This window comes from Zeus faber (assembly GCF_960531495.2).
Source record: "Zeus faber genome assembly, chromosome: 8".
NCBI lineage: Eukaryota > Metazoa > Chordata > Actinopteri > Zeiformes > Zeidae > Zeus > Zeus faber.
Genome location: NC_137195.1, coordinates 32611651 through 32631812, shown reverse-complemented (window position 1 = coordinate 32631812; position 20162 = coordinate 32611651). Strand labels below are relative to the sequence as shown.

Below are 20162 nucleotides of genomic sequence, written 5' to 3'. Positions count from 1 at the left end.
CAGTAATACAACCATCTTAGCAGAAGCAGTCAAACAGGAATTAACTTCATTTTGTTTGATGGTCCTTCAGAATCGTATGGCACTGGATGTAATGAATGCTGCTCAAGAAGGTGTGTGCGCTATAATAGGTGATTCATGTTGCACTTACATTCCTGCCAATGAAGCAGAATCAGGAAATTTGTCTTCGGCCAAAAGAGCTATGAAAGAGTTCCATTATGAGTTAATGGAAGATCACACTAATAGCTGGGACACATTTGCTTTGCTAGGAGATGTGCTAGGACCATGGATGTCTACAATCATAAAAATACTAATACCTGTTGCAATAATGTGTTTAATGCTATGCTGCTGTCTAGCATGTATAATATCCATCGCAAGATGATCACTAATATGATGACTGGACAGTTTGTCTCCATACCACTAGATGATTGGAGACCACCTTACAATGAAAACAAAGATGTTGAGAAGTGAAAACGTTAGTGTCAAGTTATGCTTATTCATACCTTTAGAATGTGTTAGTTATGGTTGTACAACAAACATTTTTGTTGTCATTATTGTGATAATCATTCTGCAATGTTTTCTTTTCTATGAAAATTGATTAGACACCAGATTATTCCCCTTATCTTATTTTTTTTCTAGGTGTGCATGTCATGTCAGTGTAGATTTTTTTTTTTTTTAGGTCTCGTACCCTTCCTCGTCAAAGATCGGAGGAGATGTTCGGCTAATCAAGTTGAGAATATCCTTGACCTCTGTCTATATTATTTGGGTTTATTTTTTTATTCATCATTAATGGTAATTCTTTGAATAACAATGTTCCCAAAAAGGGGGGGTGCTTCCACATCCACACACAAATTATTTAAATTCCCTTGAAGACCCCCCTCTGCTATCTTGCCACTCACTCTCCCTCTCCATATACATGTCTGGAACCCCCTGAGTGTTCCTTCTGTACAAAGGTGATTCCTCATGAAGACTGTCAGAACTTAGGAGAGGAAGTGTCTAAGTCTCTCGTATTATTCTATAACTCCATTAATAGAACCCAGTTCTTGTTCTTGGAGCCAGGTTAATCTCACTAGCTCTGCATTGAAAAACACTTGATTCAGAATAAACTGGTTTCAAATGATTAACTAGCTGAGTTACTTTGAACGACAAGGTGTTTGTCGTAAAAATACACTGTAAACCGCTTTAGAAAACAATGTCAACCTTGATATGTTATCCAACTGGTTTCCTCCTTTGAATATTAACGTCAAAAATTTGCAAAAACTATACAACAAAAGCACTTTGACATTTTAAGAGAAAAATCATATACAATTGCATTGATAAGAATGCGTTGCTTTAACAGATAGGTTCACTATTTTTCAACCCACGCATTATTAAAATGTTGGCTCCCATAACTTATACACATAACTTTCATTCTTTCAACCCATTCTTTCAACTTTCAACATTCTTATAACTTGTTCATAGCACAACCTCGCTAAATACTTTACTCTTAAGTAACTTACCACTCTGCTGCAGCTTCTCACTTAAATTAGGCAGCCTTACATTTTAAATCTCCTGAACACTGAAAACTGACATTATATTCAGACAATCTTTATATGTTATAGTGGAAAGAAAATGATTGCAAACCATGCATTTTACCAGGTTTCCCCACAAATTATTGACTTTTGCACTGCTGCAAATCAGTTATTCTGGGTATATCGGCAACAGTAACAGACTAGAAAAAGGAAGTAGTGTCGCTTCCTCCAGGTAATATTGGACATACTGCTGCAATATTAACATTATTCAAAACACATTTATAAAAAACACAATAAAAACATGTGTGGCTAGTGTGAATTTCCTGTTTTTTTTAAAGGACATTTTAGGCTTAAACGGCTTTGACTTTTGCTCACTCCCAACACAAACTACATTGAGAGAAAAAAAAAAAAAAAAAAAAGTGAGAATCCGATGTGAACAATTTGAAATGATAAAAACCGACATAATGGCAGGAACGCATCATAGCGAACCGATCCTTCAACTAAAACATTTACTGGCTCCATCATCAAAGCTATAATATCCATACATTCAACAAAATGACAAATGTATCAATTCATGTTTAAAAACGTACTGTATACACAAAACTTGGTACAAACAATATAGGTATGGTTCTCCCGACACCTGGAGTTGCAATTCAAATCGATAGTGGACACAATGATTTACAGAAATTACAATCAAACAGAGTGGCGTGTGAGAGGAATCGAGGAAAAGACTACATAAATACCTCAGATACAGGCTTAACCCCTTTTCCAGGAGTGGTAAATGAGAAGCACCGATAAACTACTGCCTGCATCTCGGATCTAGCCCCGTGCTAGAAAGGACACGCTTCAGTCCTCGTCTTCCTCCTCTCCCCCAAACGATAGGAGGCTGCTGTTCTTCACTTTCTTTCCAGACTTCTCGTTCTTTTCTTCCTTGTCGACAGACTCGCCCTTCTTCTTTTTGCTGGAACTGGCCGTGATGCCATGGAACTTGTCTGAGGAGGCGCGCTTGGCCGGTTTCTTGAACAGGATTTTGCCTTCCACGGGAGGTTCGTCATCTGTGAGAGAATTGGCGGGCGTCATTTCATGGCCTCAGCAAGGACACGTGGGTAAGGTTGTTGAGTCAGCGGCAAAAAGGTGATCGACATTTAGAGTCGTCATCTGAAAGCTGCAATCTGCATTAGCATTGTTCTCCTGGTCCCCAAGAGCAGAAACAAGTGTGTTTTCCCACTTAAACATCCATTTACCTTAATCAATACCTTAATCAATTGCTGCATCAATTACAAGTTTTTCTTGAGGGCAAATTCGGTTTTCGACCTTAAGTTGAGGTTTCATCGATCATGTTTTTGACACAGACCTGCCAACCTTGGGAAAATATTTTGAGCACCACAATAGTGTAACAGGGAGTCTCTGTGACATTTGAGTTTGAGTTACTGCAGCTAAATGCGAGCTACTTCGGCTAACTATATACAGTATACAAATTAATCTCATTAGAATATACCCCTTGAAATGCATCATCTCGAAAGTTACCGAACATGTTTACCAACCAGAGATGCACCGATTGCAATTTTCTTGGCCGATTACAATTTCTGATCTGCTGTACGTCGAAGACAAATACATCCCATGATCTGATCACGCTCACGTAATTGGACAGCTGCACATAGGGACTTCCACTGTAATTTTAAGGTACAAAAATAGTGAGATTGCTGATTTTGACACTGTTTATTATTGTTCATGATTCACTATGGAACAATAATAGAACATGAAACTGTCACTGACTTCCAAAAGGATATGGATATGGGACTGTCACCAAGTTTCAGCATTATTCAACCTGGAACTCACTGAGTTTTAGTAGGACCCAACATATAACATAGAAATGTCCAGTTCAAACTTCAAATGAAAGTCTCTTTCACTTGAAGTGCAAATATACATTTATATTATATTTATGTGGTACTTTGCAAATAAAATTACAAAAAATGAATCATTACAAAAAAAAAAAAAAAATGGCCGACTCTTCTCACTCTCGTTCACTGGAAGTCCTCCTTCGCTCACCGTGCATTACACCAAGTGAATCAAATTCAACGACTCCTTTTACTGAGTGACTCGTCAAGAACCGAGTCTCAAAAAAGAGTAACTTTTCATCACGAGCGGAGCTCCGCTGTGACAGCGCTATAAACGCAGTCTGCACAATGTTAGAATATTGTCAGGCGATAACTAAATAATTTATCTAATCTTTGTTTACCTTGAAGTACCTCCAAACAGCTGACATCTTCTTCCTTCCGCTCTCTTTTTTGAAAGTCAACTCTGCAACTATGTTACATTGCGTTGGTATCAGAGCATTTTTACGAATACAGTACATAAGCACAGTATAGGGAGTGTAAAATGGACCGGCACAGAATTGGAAAATATATCTGACACTGATCGGCCGGTGAAAGCCGACCAATCCTGATCGTGGTCGATCGATCGGTGCATCTCACGTTTTATATGTGAACATTAGTCACATTTTCGTGCTTTATTATAACTCTCCCACTTCCCATTTTACCTCAGAAATGCAACGTTACACCTTGTGGATAATAAAGTACCACTGCGCTCAGTGCGCTGCGTATCAGCAGATATTGAGTGAGAGGAGAGGGGGGGGCTTAAAGAACCACAGGTCGTAGCATCTGGTCCAATCCGAGGGATGTATCCAATAAATGTATAATATATATATATATATATATATATATATATTTTTTTTTTGGCATTTCAGCTGGCATTTCGTAACTGCGTATTTTGACTAAGAATTGTGTAGTTGGTACACAAAATGCGTGCCGGTTGGCAGGTCTGACAGTTAAGAAGTTGCCACCTGTCATTTTGATGGCTTTAAAAGACAATTTGGGATTCAGCTTGACTTCTCCATACAACCTACTTGTGTAGTCATTATAGTTAGCATTATTGGTGAGTTTATAGACAGTTAATGAGTAGCAGAAACAAAGCTTGATTTTATGGGGTTCAGCAGGAATTGATTTTCGTAAAATGTTGATGCTGTAAAACTCACGTGGGAAAATTATGAAGATGAAGTTTCTAGTAGACTCCTTAATTTAGGTAATTTATCCCCTTAGGTATCTGATTTAAGATAAACATTCAAGATGCTTCATGCATGTGGGCCCAGGAACACTTAAAATGTGATACTTTTAGCCAAAGATCTGTCCCACCTTTATCTGAGGCGCCACCACTTGTCTGGTCCTTGATCTTCCTCACCTCCTTGGCACTGAGATCGCCCTTCTTCACAACGACAACCTGTGGTAACTCATCTTCACGATCACTCCCACTGTCATCGTCATCCAACGTTGGCATTAGCTGACGCTGAACCAGAGAAACATGAAGCATGCAAAAGCTGAGTGATGTGAGGGGGGGGGGGGGGGGGGGTCATTTAAATTATAGTGCAGTACATCATTCACTTAAGATTACTGTTGGGAGGCGGGATCCAGCTATGACTATGTATTCCCCTCATCATACATTGTAAGTATTGTTTTCTGTTTTAGTTATCACTATTGGTTCTCCTAATTTGATATGGGTGGCTACAGATACATACACACATATATATGCGCACGGACACTAGTAAATACATAGAATTATTAACACCCCTGTGCATAGGATCGCATTGTATATTCTATATATTTTTTTTAATATTTGACTTCTGTATACTACTTTGACTTGACTTGTTAATTTTTATTTTTCGGCAAAATAAAAATGTGTACATTTGTCGATTCTATTTTCCGCCTTACTATTTATTATTATTTTATTTTATTTCTTTTTCCAGACAAATAGGTTGTTTCTGTATGCTGGTCGTCTGCAGATAGATACGCCTGACAAATTCCAGGTACATGCAATTGCACCTGGCGGAATAAGGTAATTCTGATTCTATATATTAAATAAAGGATTAGCCTTGGATTCCCCATTTTGTTCATTATTTTCTTACATTTACTTATCTGGTACTTACTGGTACTGAAGTTAAATCTGAGCTCGTGTCACAGAGCTGGCAGCAAACGGATAAGCAATTCATTTAATATACAATGCAACATAAATAACGTGGGTCTTAACAGATAATAACGTCCAACGTTAGCTAACACTAGCATAGCGCATGACCGCTAACAGACATAGCGAAACAAAAAACTACCTTGGTGTCCACATTCGGACCTTCCTTATATCCAACATCTGTTTTAAACTTCTTTAGGAAAGAGGGTTCGGATGGTTTCACCCACGTCACGTCGCTTTTCTTACTGTTTTTATTCATCGCGGGAGAACAAGGCGACACACACCGTAGACAGTAAAAAAAAAAAAAAAAAATGCATCTAAAACCATACCACAGCATGAGCATGCGCCGCGCATCAGTATAACATGTGATTTCAGGCAAGAAAGGCGATTGGAGGAAACGCCCCGGTTTATGGAGGGGATTACTATTGTGGTGAAAGGTTCGACTGTTTTGTTTAGATTCGCATGTTGGCGTCTCGGTGAAAAAAGAGCCGTTCGATTTTCAGACTCACCACTCCCCACTTTGTTTTAACACTCTCTCTCTCTCTCTCTCTCTCTCTCTCTCTCTCTCTCTCTCTCTCTCTCTCTCTCTCTCTCTATATATATATATATATATATATATATGCATTTAGGCAGAAGAATACAAACGGTTGAACATATTTCAACCTCATTCACTCAAAAATATTATTCAACGAAATAATAATAATTTGGCAGCTTTTTACAAAGTTTACAAAAATGTTACTTCTGTCAAAATGATTTTTTTTAATGGCATATCAAAGTGATAATCACATTCAATATGAATTCTGTCATTTGCTTTGCATTTATATATCTTGAATTTAGTCTTCTGTAATAATTGTAAGTTTTTGAGTCGAAGATTATTTCGCTCGTTCACTGCCGAAGTGACTCCCGAGTCCTGTGTCATTTAAAATATTCGTTCGTTACGAATGAATCGTACGCGATTCTTGCACCACTAGAAAACACCTATCGAGTTGTTGGGAATTTGACGTGGGACGACTCTGTGAAAGGATCGGACGATGACGAATATGATTTTAGGGGCGGTTTACGCGTTATTGGCGGGCTTTCTCGGCGCCGTTGCGTCTTCGTTTGCTAAACTTTTCCTCGGAGCGGACTACCTGAAAGTCGCGTGCGATGCGGGGATGAGGAGGTGGGTGGGTGAGACCCACTGGAGCTGGAGCGGTCTTGACGCTGAGAACACGCCGTGTGACTGGGTGAGACGGAAATTAACCGTGCCGGACGGAGACAGTGTAGGAAGCACCATAGAAACTATGGGACAGTTTAGGAGACCGTCTAGGAGCTAGGAGGTAGTCTAGTATACATTTAAGGAGCTAAGACACTCTGGGAGTCTGGGAGACAAACTAGGAGCTAGGAGGCAGTCTCGGAGCTAGGGCAGTTGGAGAGGGGTGGGCAAGTTTTTGGTTCAAGGGCCGGATAGAGGTTCGAATGTGAGAGGCTGCATCCCAAGTTTACAATTTATTATATTCCTCCATGCTCAAACAACTGCAAAACGAGCATTCCTTATAATAGTTTATTTTCTCAGATTTGTGTTAACAGTAGTGCCTAAGTAGTTGATTTGTTTCATAGACAGTGCCATTTCCATATTTTTTTTTATTCAGGTCGGTTAACTTCCTTTTCTTAACCATGCATAGAGTGTAGTTGTCATTTAACGTTTCAGTTTTTTTTCTCTTCTCGGTCAGGTTTCTAAACCTGTACATTTTGCTTCAAAACACATTCAGTTATATGACAATACTTTTTTTCTTTTCATAACCCTTCATATCAGTCTATTTAGTTATTGCTATTTCATATATTAAGAACTCCTCACCAATATATGCTGCATATCAATGGGAACAGTGGAGCTGTTCTCCCTGCTCTGTCAGCTTATTCAAGCCCGGCATTTTTTAAATAGAAATCCTCCGGGCAAGCAAATGTTTGTACTTCAGCCTGGATCAGTAGTTTGACTTTTTTTTGTCCATGACTGAGAAGGTTTTGGATCCAAACTGGACCAACCTGGCCTCACTCAAAGAGGTGTAGAACTCAGGCAGAGACGTCTCTCAGAAACAAGTTTGAGACATCTCTGAAACTTGTTTCTGAGATGTAGATACTTCATAGTTGCTAATGTTTTGACATTAGAAAGACATGCTGAAATGCGTATTGGTACCAGCTGCGTGTGTATTGGCCCATTACGCAGAGACTGTCCGGAGAATTGCTGGAGAAACTGATCATCCCAAGTACTATAATTCTGAATTCTTTAGATCAGGGGTGCCCACACCTTTTCGGCTTGTGAGCTACTTTTAAAATGACCAGGTCAAAATGATCTACCTGCATTAAAAAATACAAAATATATTTATTTATATATATATACACTGAGTATACGACCAGGAGCAGTCGAAAGAAGAAGAAGAGGATACTGAGTATACTTTATATATACAATATATGTTGGTGTAGCTTGCATCACTGCATGAACCTTTACAGCACAATACAATAAAATACATTTATGGTCACTACCTTACTCTGATGACTTGCACTGAACGGAGTCGGCCAGGGTTGCATAATCCGGAACAGTAGCTGCTGGTAGCCAGCCTCAAGCAGGCTTCCAAATGATCATCAGTCATGGTGGAACGGTATTTGGACTTTTTAATCTTCATGTGGGAAGGCTGACTCGCATAAATAAGTAAAGCCGAACAATGTTTGGGTACTTTTCCTCTGTGAGTAAGCTCCAAAACTGTCCATGAGCCCTGGACTTCAGCTCAATGTCAGCCTGTAGTGTCAACATCTTATCCTCCACTGCAGACCAGTTCAGGTGAAACAGTGTCGCAACTTTTGATGCGAGTAAATCAACCTCAACATCTTCCCTAAATGGGTAGCACATAAATGTGTCCATTTGTCAAAGTCTGACGGACAGTTTTCAATCTGCTCTGAGTAGCGCCCACTGTCAAGTTGCGTACACGCCTTCTCTTGGGTCTCCAGCTCTGATGCGAGGAGTGGGGGGGATATGAAGGAACAGGGCACTTGTGCCTCGGGTTTGGTAATGAGACCCAGTATTACAGTTAACAGGCTCCGGGGCAAAATTATTCAAGGCCGTGATATCGATAAGCTCCGACATTACTGGTAAAGTATTGGAGAAATTAAGAAAATTTATTTTCTATTTATTTAGGTTATATAACCTGTTTCTAACTTGCAATAAGATTAAGATATTCGTCGATGCTATTATCTCCTGCTCCATCGCTGGAGATATGCACAAAGAGGGGGGGCTGGCAGGGCTGGCTCCCTCTGTCTGGCTCTAACCCACAAGAGGTGACCCTGCTCTGTGAGTGAGTAACAATGGCGGAGAGAATTAAACGCTCAACATTCAGGTTTAATTTCACGAGAGCCGATGCCAACCATGCTCGTTGCCACAGGTGCATCCAGTCTTTTGCATGTAAGGGAGGAAACACAAGCAATGTTTTCGAATTTAGCAAAAGTGCATCACATACACACAGAAATGCACAGTTTACGACTGCCATAACAATCCCATGGCGTTATATTAATTGTTATTTAATTAAACATGAAATCTAATCAGAAAACCAACAATGGAAACTACGCATGGGGATTTTTCTATTGTTCGTTTTCTGGTGCCGATTGAACTTTCTGCCGGTGGGGGAGTGGCACGGAGATTCAAGATTCAAGAGGTTTATTCGTCACATACATATACATACTTTCAACATATATGCAGTGAAATGTAACACAACGCACTCGGTGATAACACACAATATGTCCTAGGAAAAAAAATATTTCTAAAAGACCAACTAACTGACTCCTAAAACGTAATACAGTAAGTCGAATACTTATAGAATAAAAATAAAAATATATAGACGGCATCACGAACAACCCTGAACAGTGACACAGTATGCGGTACAGTATGCTACATAATAGTACAATAAGGTAGTGGAGCCTATTTGTGTGGCTCAGTGAGGACCCCTGGTGAGGTCAGCGTTGACAGTTCTAATGGCTTGCGATAAAAAAACTCAGTCTCAGTCTCTCTGTTCTCACTGTGTGACTGTGGAGGTGCTTTCCTGACTGCAGCAGCTGGAACTGTCCGTTGTTGGGGTGATGAGGATCCTTCATGATCCAGCGGGCTCTGCTACTACACCTCCTGGTGTATAACTCCTGCAAGGGGGGGAGGGTAGTTCCAGTGGTTGTCAGCTGAACGCACCACCCTCTGCAGGGCCCGCCTGTCCTGAGCAGTACAGCTCCCAAACCAGGCAGTAATGTTGCCTGTCAGGATGCTCTCCACTGCTCCAGAGTAGAAGGACTTGAGGATCCTCACCGAGACCCGGAATTTCCTCAGCTGCCTGAGGTGGTAAAGACGCTGCCTCGCCTTTCTCACCAGAGTGTCTGTATGTACAGTCCATGTTAAGTCCTCTGTGATGTGGACTCCCAGGTATTTGAAGCTGCTCACCCTGTCAACAGAAGTCCCATTAATCACCAAGGGCACATGCGTCCTCGATTGTGATCCTCGCCTAAAGTCCACAATCAGCTCCTTAGTTTTGCTGACATTCAGGTGGAGGCTGTTGTCCTGGCACCAGAGTGACAGGTCAGCCTCCTCCTCGCGGTAGGCCTTCTCGTCGCAGTCGGTGATCAGGCCCACGACAACGGTGTCGTCAGCAAACTTTAGGATGGTGTTGGAGCTGGACCTAGCCACACAGTCATGTGTGTACAGGGAGTACAGTAGGGGGCTGAGGATGCAACCCTGGGGGGATCCTGTATTCAGGGTGAGGGAGCTTGACATGAGCTTCCCCACCCTGACCACCTGGGGGCAGGCTGTGAGGAAGTCCAGGATCCAGGCACACAGCGGAGCATTCAGTCCGAGCTCCTTCAGCTTGACATCCAGTCTGGTGGGGACTATGGTGTTGAAAGCTGAACTATAATCAATGAACAGCATTCTCACATAGGCCCCCTTCTGGCCATCCAGATACGTGAGCGTGGTGTGCAGTACCTGGGAGACCATGTCATCCGTGGATCTGTTCTGCCGGTACGCAAACTGCAACGGGTCCAAGGTGCGGGGGAGGGAGGCGCAGATATAATCCTTAATCCGCCTCTCGAAACACTTCATGACCACCGAGGTGAGAGCCACTGGACGGTAGTCATTCAGGCAGGCAGGAGAGGTGATCTTCGGGACAGGAACGACGGTGGACCTCTTGAAACAGGACGGGACCACTGATTCAGCCAGGGAGATGTTGAATATTGTAGTGAACACCGGAGCTAGCTGGTTAGCACAGGTCTTCAGTATTCGCCCAGATATGCCATCTGGGCCCGCAGCTTTCCTGGTGTTCACACGCATCAGAGCCCTCCTGACCTCGTGCACGGACACTGAGAGTGCGCGCTCATCCCCAGCGGTGTAACTCCAATTAGCCGGCGAGCTAGCGGCGTTGTTGCCAGACTCGAACTGCGCATAAAAGGAGTTCAGTTGGTCGGCTAGGGAGGCGTCCACACTCGTGGCTGGGGAGGAGCTGCTATTGTAATTCGTAATAGTCCGCAGCCCCTGCCACAAGCGTCTTGTGTTCCCCCGCTTCATCTGTAGCTCCACAGTCTCTCTGTACGCCTGTTTAGCGTCCTTCACCGCCCTCCGCAGATTGTACGACGCCGCTTTGTAATTGTCCATATTTCCGGATATAAGACAGTCGTAAGCGGCCGTGCGAGCATTCAGAGTGCAGCAGATGGATTTATCAACCCTCGGTTTCTGGTTTGGAAATCTCCGAACTTTCACTGTGGGAACGATGCTGTCTGCTAGCGTAGTTACAAAACTTACTACAACCTCCGTAAATTAGCTGACGTCACTTGAGCTTGATTGGAACATGACCCAGTCTACGTCAGCCATAGCGGCCTGAAGCGCAGCCTCCGCTTGGTCTGTCCACCGCTTCACTTCCCTCGTTACCACCAGTTCTCGTGCGATCAGAGGCCTGTAAACAGGAACCAGCAAGATCGTGGCGTGATCTGATTTCCCGAAAGCAGGGAGTGAGACGGTCTTGTATCCGTTCTTGTAAGGAGTGTAACAATGGTCCAAAGTTCTGTCTCCCCTGGTGGCACATGTAATGTGTTGGTGGAAATAAGGCAGAACTTTTTTTAAGGTTGGCCCTGTTAAAGTCCCCAGTCACCACCACAGTCGCGTCGGGATGTCTGTTCTGAAATCCGCACAACACATCGTACAGGACCGACAGAGCTGCGTCGGTGTCCGCTTGCGGTGGGATATAAACGGCCTCTAATAATGACCGTGCTAAATTCCCAGGGGAGATAAAATGGACGGCATAGGATGGTCAGCTGTTCCAGGTTGGGCGAGCAGGAGTGGGAGATGAATTTGGTGTTGTTGGCGTTACACCAGCGGTTGTTTACCATTAGGCAGACGCCTCCACCTTTGGATTTCCCCGACTCCTTCGTTCTGTCGCCGCGGAACACGGAGAAGGACTCGGCTGGACGGATGGCTTCATCCGGCACCAGTGGGTTCAAACATGTCTCCGTCAGACAGAGGACGCAACAGTTCCTCGTGTCTCGCTGGAATTCAATCCTTGCTCGAAGTTCATCCATCTTGTTCTCCAGGGACTGGACGTTGGCAAGAAGGATGCTTGGCAGAGGTGGACGGTAAGGTTGCGTCCTCATTCGTAGATTGCGTCCTCAGCGTAGATTGCGCCCCGGCACCTACCCAATTATTTAGAATTCCCCATTGAAATGTTATCCCTCTGCATTTTTGGAAGCTTCTATATGTTTTATACTGTTTTTGTAATGCACACTGACTGACAAAAAAAAAGATAGGAAATCTCAGTTGACTTACGGGTTTCCGACTGATGATCTGACTCGTCTACTTTCAGGTGGCAGCCCTATTTAGTAATATCTTATATAATCTCCAGGGACCTAGGGGGGTTCTGCATAGGAGTGGTGGGGCAGCCGCTGAGGTTCACTCTCAGCTATGCCTGGACAGCTGGGAGAAGAAGGTTTCCGACTCCTGGGTATTTGCACAGTCGCAAGCAGATACAGAAACCAATTTCAGTGGCGGCCTGCCACCTTTTTCCAGGGTCCGTATGACATTGGTCATGTACTTACTCCAGGCAAAACCTCTGGCCGAGGAGGTTGCGACACTTCTACAGAAGGACGCAATTGTGAAAGTAAGTTCCAGCAAACAGCGCGCTGGATTCTACTCAACATATTTCCTGGTTCCCCAAAAGGATGGGGCTTCATCCCATCTTAGAAATTTGGCATCTGAATATGTACATACACGTTCTGCCTTTCAAGATGCTGCATACAGGGCACATCCTGGAGTTGATAGAGCAAGGGGAGTGGTTTGCCAATTTTGATCTCAAAGACGGCTATTTCCACATCCCAACTTATCAGAAACATTTGCAGTTTCTGCGGTTCGCCTCCTGGGGACAGGTTGACGAGTTCAAGTCCTTCAAGAAGAGCAACTTGAAGAAGAGCAACCTCGAGCCGAAGCAAGAGACAGTCTTTTTGGGACTTTGCCTGAACTTGCTCACAATGAAGGTGTCTCTTACACCTCAGAGAGTGGTGAGGATTTTGGCGGTCCTACGCAGCTTTCGCCTGGGCAAACATTTGGAACTAGTTCACTTCAAGAGACTCCTATGGCTGTTATTGGCAGCAGTCGTTGTGATCCCGCTGGGTCTTCTCAGGGCTCGACCCCTGCATAGGTGGCTACAACGGCATATTAACCACTGGAGCATTCAGATCTGAAGCTCTATAGCTCCTGTCACATAACACCGATAATTCCAAGATAATTCCTTTTTGCCACGTGGAGGGTGAGCTACATGCACTGTCAGTTAGTGATGACTGTTTGAGGTTGAAAGCTGACAACACGGGAGTGTCTCTGTGGCCAAACCTGTTCTTCCTCTCTCAGGTGAATCAGGCAATTTAGTTAAAGGCATTCCCTGGTCCAGCTTACCAAGCGGGTTGGCTGTTCATGCATTGTGTCCAGTAAGGTCACTCAAGCCTTACGTCGATAGTACATGGTAGCTGAGGCAGGCACACATTCAGTTGTTTGTGTGTTATGGGGGTAAATAGTTGGGCCTCCCGCTGTCCAAGCAGCGTCTATCCCACTGGCTGGTGGAGACTATTTATCAGGCCTACTTCAGCCAGCGTCTGCTGGCTCACTCCAAACGCGAGTTTATAGGGTCCAATGTGATGTCAGCAGGAATCGGCTCCACAGTTCTCATGTCTGCTGCTGAGTGGGTTGACGAGGTGGTGGAATCTTCTTTTCCTCACAACAATGTTGGCTTGACTCATCTAATGTGAAGACCGTGGTGACTGAGTGAGGTCGAAATAGATCGTAAGTTAAGTCCATAACCATGGATCTATGAGATTGAACAATGTGCACCGTTCAACGAGCTAGGACACAGTCTAACACAGAGACAATCTAGGAGATGGAGTAGGAGACGTATAGGAGCTATGGCAGTATATGAGACAGTGGAGAAGACAATCTAGAAGATAGGAGATGGTGTAGTGCATGGTCTAGGAGCTAGGACAGTCTATGAGACAGTCCAGGAGTTAAGAGATAGTGGAGGAGACAGTCTAGAAGATAGAACATGGTGTAGGAGACGGTCTAAGAGCTAGAACACAGTCTATGAGACAATGGAGGAGACGGTATAGGAGCTAGGACAGTCTAGAAGATAGGAGATGGTGTAGGACAGGGCTATTTAACTTCAATGGCAAGTGGGCCAAATAGGAAAATCACTGGGGGTTTGTGAGTCACACAGAATACTTTGTCAATGAATGGCTACAAATAACTACTTACAGTGATGTTAATAGATATATTTGTACATGGAATAAACTAGTTATGTGCATCTCTTTTCTTTCCCTTTAATTGTATCGTTATAATCAATTCCAGACAGCAGCCAGTCCATACAAAAAAGTAGGAAAATGATGGTTCCAAGTCTTGATACAGAAGTGCAAAAAGTTGCATCTATAAAACCAAGTTTAAACAACCAAATTTAGACAACAAGATGAATGTAGTAAAAACAGTTTCCATCACATAAACAGTAGGTAGGCCTGTTTGTAATACCCTCAACAACACTTCCAAGCATACATAAGGTGCTTTTAAAACAGGTCCATATCGATAAAATTAAATGCTAAATGCTAAATGAACATGGTAAAACAGTAGCCATCAGACTAACAATAACCGGCCTGCTCTTGATACTATCAAAAATAATTGGTTGTTTTGACTGAGCGAATCAGGTGCAGAGTGGGTCATGTCTGTGGGTCCTGTTGCAGTAAATCTGCAGCGAGGGATCTGATGCTGCATTCACTGGGAACTCGGAAAAGTGTAACTCTGGTGCGGGGAAACTGATGCTGTTTCAGTGGGAACTCGGAGAATGAACTTGAGCGCAGGCAACCTCTTGTGGGCCTTATAAATAATTGAAAAGGGCCTGAATAGGCCTGGTGTAGGAGATGGTCTAGGAGCTAGGACACAGCCTAGGAGACAGTGGAGGAGAGCCGAGGAGCTAGGACACAGCCTAGGAAACCATCTAGGAGCTAGATCACAGCCTAGGAGACAGTGGAGTAGACAGTCTAGAAGGTAGGAGATGTGTAGGAGACGATCTGGGAGTTAGGACACAGCGTATGAGACAGTGGAGGAGATGTCTAGGAGCTAGGACACAGCCTAGAAGACAGTGGAGGAGACAGTCTAGGAGCTAGGACAGTCTAGAAGATAGGATATGGTGTAGAAGATGGTCTAGGAGCTAGGAAACAGCCTAGGAGACAGTGGAGGAGAGCCTAGGAGCTAGGACACAGCCTAGGAAACCGTCTAGGAGCTAGGACACAGCCTAAGAGACAGTGGAGTAGACACTCTAGAAGGTAGGAAATGTGTTGGAGACAGTCTAGGAGTTAGGACACAGCCTAGAAGAGAGTGGAGGACAGCCTTGGAGCTAGACAGTCTAGGATATAGGAGATGGTGTATCAGATGATCTAGAGGCTAGGACACAGCCTACGAGACAATGTAGGAGACAGTCAGAAGATAGGAGATGGTGTAGGAGACGGTCTGGGAGCTAGGACACAGTCTATGAGGCATTGGAGGAGACAGTCTGGAAGATAGGAAATGGTGTAGGAGATGGTCTAGGAGCTAGGACACAAGACAGCTCACAGGACAATGTAAGGCGCATGGAGAGGGGGTTATCGGGGATGGAGTCCTGGAGAATGTGTCCCCATTAGGCATGGTTTGGTTCCATCAGACATAAAATAACCTACATCTAAAATAAAAACTCAATTTATTGGTGCACCGATCACAGGCACCCCATCACCGGTGCGCAGATTGCTAGCAAGCGCATCATCAGTACCGTCGGAGTGGAGGACAGTTGCGCAAATTCGCCCCGATCACTCTTCTCCACGCCACCTCTAGGGATGGTGCCCTAGGCGTCCTATCACACCTATAGAGACTGCACGCACTACACCAAATTTTGACTTGACAGGCTCTTTACTCTGCATAATTATTTGCTTGCCTTGTCAATCTGTCTAGCTCCCCATCCCACTGCGGCTGATGTGTGGAGGTCTGTTGTTTACCTGCAACGCTGTGATGTGGACCTTTTTTTCCAAGGCGCTCTGCCATTCTTCCTCTTCTGTGGGTGCCTCTGTCACCACTGCTGCATCCAACTTCATCTCGTCTGTAAGTTTTCCACCGGGCCACGCTCCCAAAAAATGTTTTTGAACTCTTGTTTTTTCAGTATAAGGTTAATGTACCTTATATTAATACTGTATATAGTGCGTAATTTCAGCTGGCTACTTTAAGAAACCATTTAAAATATAGAACAAGATCTAGTTTTTTATCATTATTGCAATAATACATTCGAGAGCAGTGTTTTTCAGTCACTGTGCCCGCGACATACTGATCTGATGCCAGGTATACGGGGAACATTTTTCTCCACTTGACGTTAAGAATGGACATTATACCTTGTTTTGCAAGTTCAAAATTGCCAGGCTGCACGTATTCATCAGTTCCAGACGGAATAGCAGCTCCAGCAGAACAAGTATCACTCTGAAGGCGAGGACTATCTGAGTGATGAGTCAAAGGTTCCATTCTTTTTTGAAATTCAATTCTTGAGGAGTCGATCATTAAAAAGAGTTGATAGATTTTTCCGACTCTATGTTCATTTGATTTTGTCGGTGTAACGCACGCTGAGTGGGGGGAGTTGGGGGGACTACCTGAGCAATGAACGAGAGTCGGTTGTGCTCCGAGTTGTGAAGGTAATTCTCACAATCAATTCAAGCACAATTATGCAAAGAGTAAATCAGTCTCATTCAAGGTGAACTGTGCCAAATGCCCAGCGTTTCCATTATTCGGTAATTGCTGGTTTTTGAAAATCTATTGAAGGCCAACATTTAAATCTCTCCAGTCATAATGTTCAGTAAAAATAATTCCCTCCAAGCACAATTTGAATTAGTGCTGGGTGGATCATTTCGATTAAAAAAAAGTCTGCAGCTCTATTCATGTCCGCGCTCTGCAAGTTACAACAAGAAGCCAATCAGTTTGGACGATCTAAAGCTGATCTGAAAGCTTCACCTCTGACCAATCACGTTTGTCGATATAGAAATAAGTCCCACCCCCACCCTTGTGGGCAGGTTGCGCTTGTAAACACAGTTGACACACACACACGGAGTGGAGACAAAGCACAGCATCCAGAACTCAGAGGAGAACCAGAAAGATGACGTATCGTTGGGACACATACAGTGGGGCTAAAAAAGTATTTAGTCAGCCACCAATTGTGCAAGTTCTCCCACTTAAAAAGATGAGAGAGGCCTGTTATTTTCATCATAGATATACGTCAACTATGAGAGACAAAATGAGAAAAAAAATCCAGAAAATCACATTGTCTGATTTTTAAAGAATTTATTTGCAAAATATGGTGGAAAATAAGTATTTGGTCAATAACAAAAGTTAATCTCAATACTTTGTTGTATACCCTTTGTTTGCAATGACAGAGGTCAAACATTTTCTGTAAGTCTTCACAAGGTTTTCACACACTGTTGCTGGTATTTTGGCCCATTCCTCCATGCAGATCTCCTCTAGAGCAGTGATGTTTTGGGGCTGTCGCTGGGCAACACAGACTTTCAACTCCCTCCAAAGATTTTCTATGGGGTTGAGATCTGGAGACTGGCTAGGCCACTCCAGGACTTTGAAATGCTTCTTACGAAGCCACTCCTTCGTTGCCCGGGCAGTGTGTTTGGGATCATTGTCATGCTGAAAGACCCAGCCACGTTTCATCTTCAATGCCCTTGCTGATGTAAAGAGGTTTTCACTCAAAATCTCACGATACATGGCCCCATTCATTCTTTCCTTTACACGGATCAGTCGTCCTGGTCCCTTTGCAGAAAAACAGCCCCAAAGCATGATGTTTCCACCCCCATGCTTCACAGTAGGTATGGTGTTCTTTGGATGCAACTCAGCTTTCTTTCTCCTCCAAACACAACAAGTTGAGTTTTTACCAAAAAGTTCTATTTTGGTTTCATCTGACCATATGACATTCTCCCAATCCTCTTCTGGATCATCCAAATGCTCTCTAACAAACTTCAGACGGGCCTGGACATGTACTGGCTTAAGCAGGGGGACACGTCTGGCACTGCAGGATTTGAGGTCTACAATTTTGTTTCTGGTGTCCTTTGACAGCTCTTTGGTCTTGGCCATAGTGGAGTTTGGAGTGTGACTGTTTGAGGTTGTGGACAGCTGTCTTTTATACTGATAACGAGTTCAAACAGGTGCCATTAATACAGGTAACGAGTGGAGGACAGAGGAGCCTCTTAAAGGAAAAGTTACAGGTCTGTGAAAGCCAGAAATCTTGCTTGTTTGTAGGTGACCAAATACTTATTTTACCGAGGAATTTACCAATTAATTCATTAAAAATCCTACAATGTGATTTCCTGGATTCTTTCCCCCCCATTCTGTCTCTCATAGTCGAAGTGTACCTATGATGAAAATTACAGGCCTCTCTCATCTTTTTAAGTCAGAGAACTTGCACAATTGGTGGCTGACTAAATACTTTTTTGCCCCACTGTACATCCATAGTTTGTGTTTTTGGTTCCACTAGTGTTTTTTTGGGATATTTAAGTTGTGTAAAATATGTAGACGGGACGTCCCGACGAAGATGGGACGTCCCGTCACACCACAAACTTTGTTATTTATTTAGACCTACCTGCCATATTTATTTTGTTTTTGTTTTTTATTTTTGTGAAATGTTCAAATATCTGCACTTGTTAATCATTTTTTATAAATGGAAATTATTTGATTTCACGTAGTAAGAACTGACAGGACTTATTTTATTTTAAATATTCAAACAAAAATAGTATACATATACATGCCTTGATGATGTAATTCTCTATAAAGCCTGCTTATCAACTGTTTTTAAGCTCAATAAACACAGATTATATTTGACCGGAATCTTTCCCATTTGTCCGGGAAATTGAAATCTTCCAGAACATGTTGATCGGCACCAATTTATTCTAATGGAAACTCTGCAAATGCCTTGACTTTTTTTTGCCTTCGACTTAATTATTATTTTTACTTTGTAGGTAGACTCGCCTGCTCACTCTTTTGCCAGAGTGATTTAAAAGATTTGTTCTCTACAGCCGAATTGTTCGTGAGTCTTGCATCACTATCAGTAGGCCAGTTTCTGACTTTTTTTTGTGGTTATTATTAAATTCAACACTGTTATAGAGGATCAATCGCGTTTAGGAAATGAATCACCTTTCAGAAGCAATTTCAACGCGCTTCCCTTTTTTAAAATGTATTTTTTATTATTATTATTTTTTAACTTTGTTCCCATTTTGTTTTGCGTGCTCCAGGCTTTCCTGGGAAGAATGATATTCGGAGAGACTCACACCACCCTGTGGTGGATGGGCATCTCGCTCACCCTCTCTGGGTTGCTGGTGCTCTACGGGTCCACACAGCAGGCCATTCCGCGGGAGGAAGACAAGAAGGAGAATTGAAGTAGCTTTAATTCGCCCGAAGAACACCACCAGCGTCCGTCAACCGGGCTTACTGAGAAAAATGGGGGCGATACCATTTTAGACGCGTTTGTTTTACCTGAATCGCCAGAGCACATTGATGAAGGGTAAAAAGAAATGGAGAGGAATAAATGTTTTTATTTGACTATGTTAAACACATGATCTATGGCACAAGGAAAAGTGCTGTCTCGTACTTACACACAATACCGTCAGTCTAGCACAGATCTGGGCATTGGTTGACTCTGACTGGCGCGTGTAAGATTAATTGGAAATTACAAAATAAACATTTTCTAATTTTACCTCATGCATGGACTAAAGCTGCATTGCTTTTATTTTGAAGTTGTTTTTTATTCACGTACATAATGACGCAATACGTATATCAAGACGTGCGCATGATTGGATTGTTGTCACAAGCAGGTCACAAGACGACTTAAGCCCTCAAAAATGTCCGCTCATGCTAAAAAACGAAAGGTAGATGCCGAATGCAGGCTTTTCAACAAAAATTGGACTGCTAAGTATTTAATTACTGAAGTTGGAGGTAAAGCCGTGTGTTTAGTTTGCGGGGAGCAGATCGCCGTGTTTAACGACTACAATTTGAGTTGGCATTACGAGACGAAACACGCGGAAAAATACAAAAACTTGACTGATTCTGAAAGG

General features: G+C 43.0%; 2 protein-coding genes across 2 annotated transcripts; one reads left to right on the top strand and one right to left on the bottom strand.

Moving 5' to 3' along the window:
* Positions 1 to 1270: 1270 nt before the first annotated feature.
* Positions 1271 to 5807, bottom strand: kiaa1143 (KIAA1143 ortholog). The gene is made up of 3 exons (XM_080004933.1): positions 5665 to 5807; positions 4700 to 4850; positions 1271 to 2563 (listed from the first exon to the last, which is right to left on the bottom strand). Exons 1-3 carry the CDS (start codon positions 5779 to 5781, stop codon positions 2355 to 2357), a joined length of 477 nt encoding a protein of 158 aa, XP_079861059.1. The 5' UTR covers positions 5782 to 5807; the 3' UTR covers positions 1271 to 2354.
* A 717-nt stretch (positions 5808 to 6524) lies between these two features.
* On the top strand, positions 6525 to 19809 carry LOC307234364 (uncharacterized protein). Its single transcript, XM_080006056.1, has 3 exons — positions 6525 to 6748; positions 16027 to 16173; positions 19344 to 19809. The coding sequence occupies exons 1-3, from the start codon at positions 6554 to 6556 to the stop codon at positions 19485 to 19487; spliced, it is 486 nt and encodes a 161-aa protein (XP_079862182.1). The 5' UTR covers positions 6525 to 6553; the 3' UTR covers positions 19488 to 19809.
* Positions 19810 to 20162: the final 353 nt, after the last annotated feature.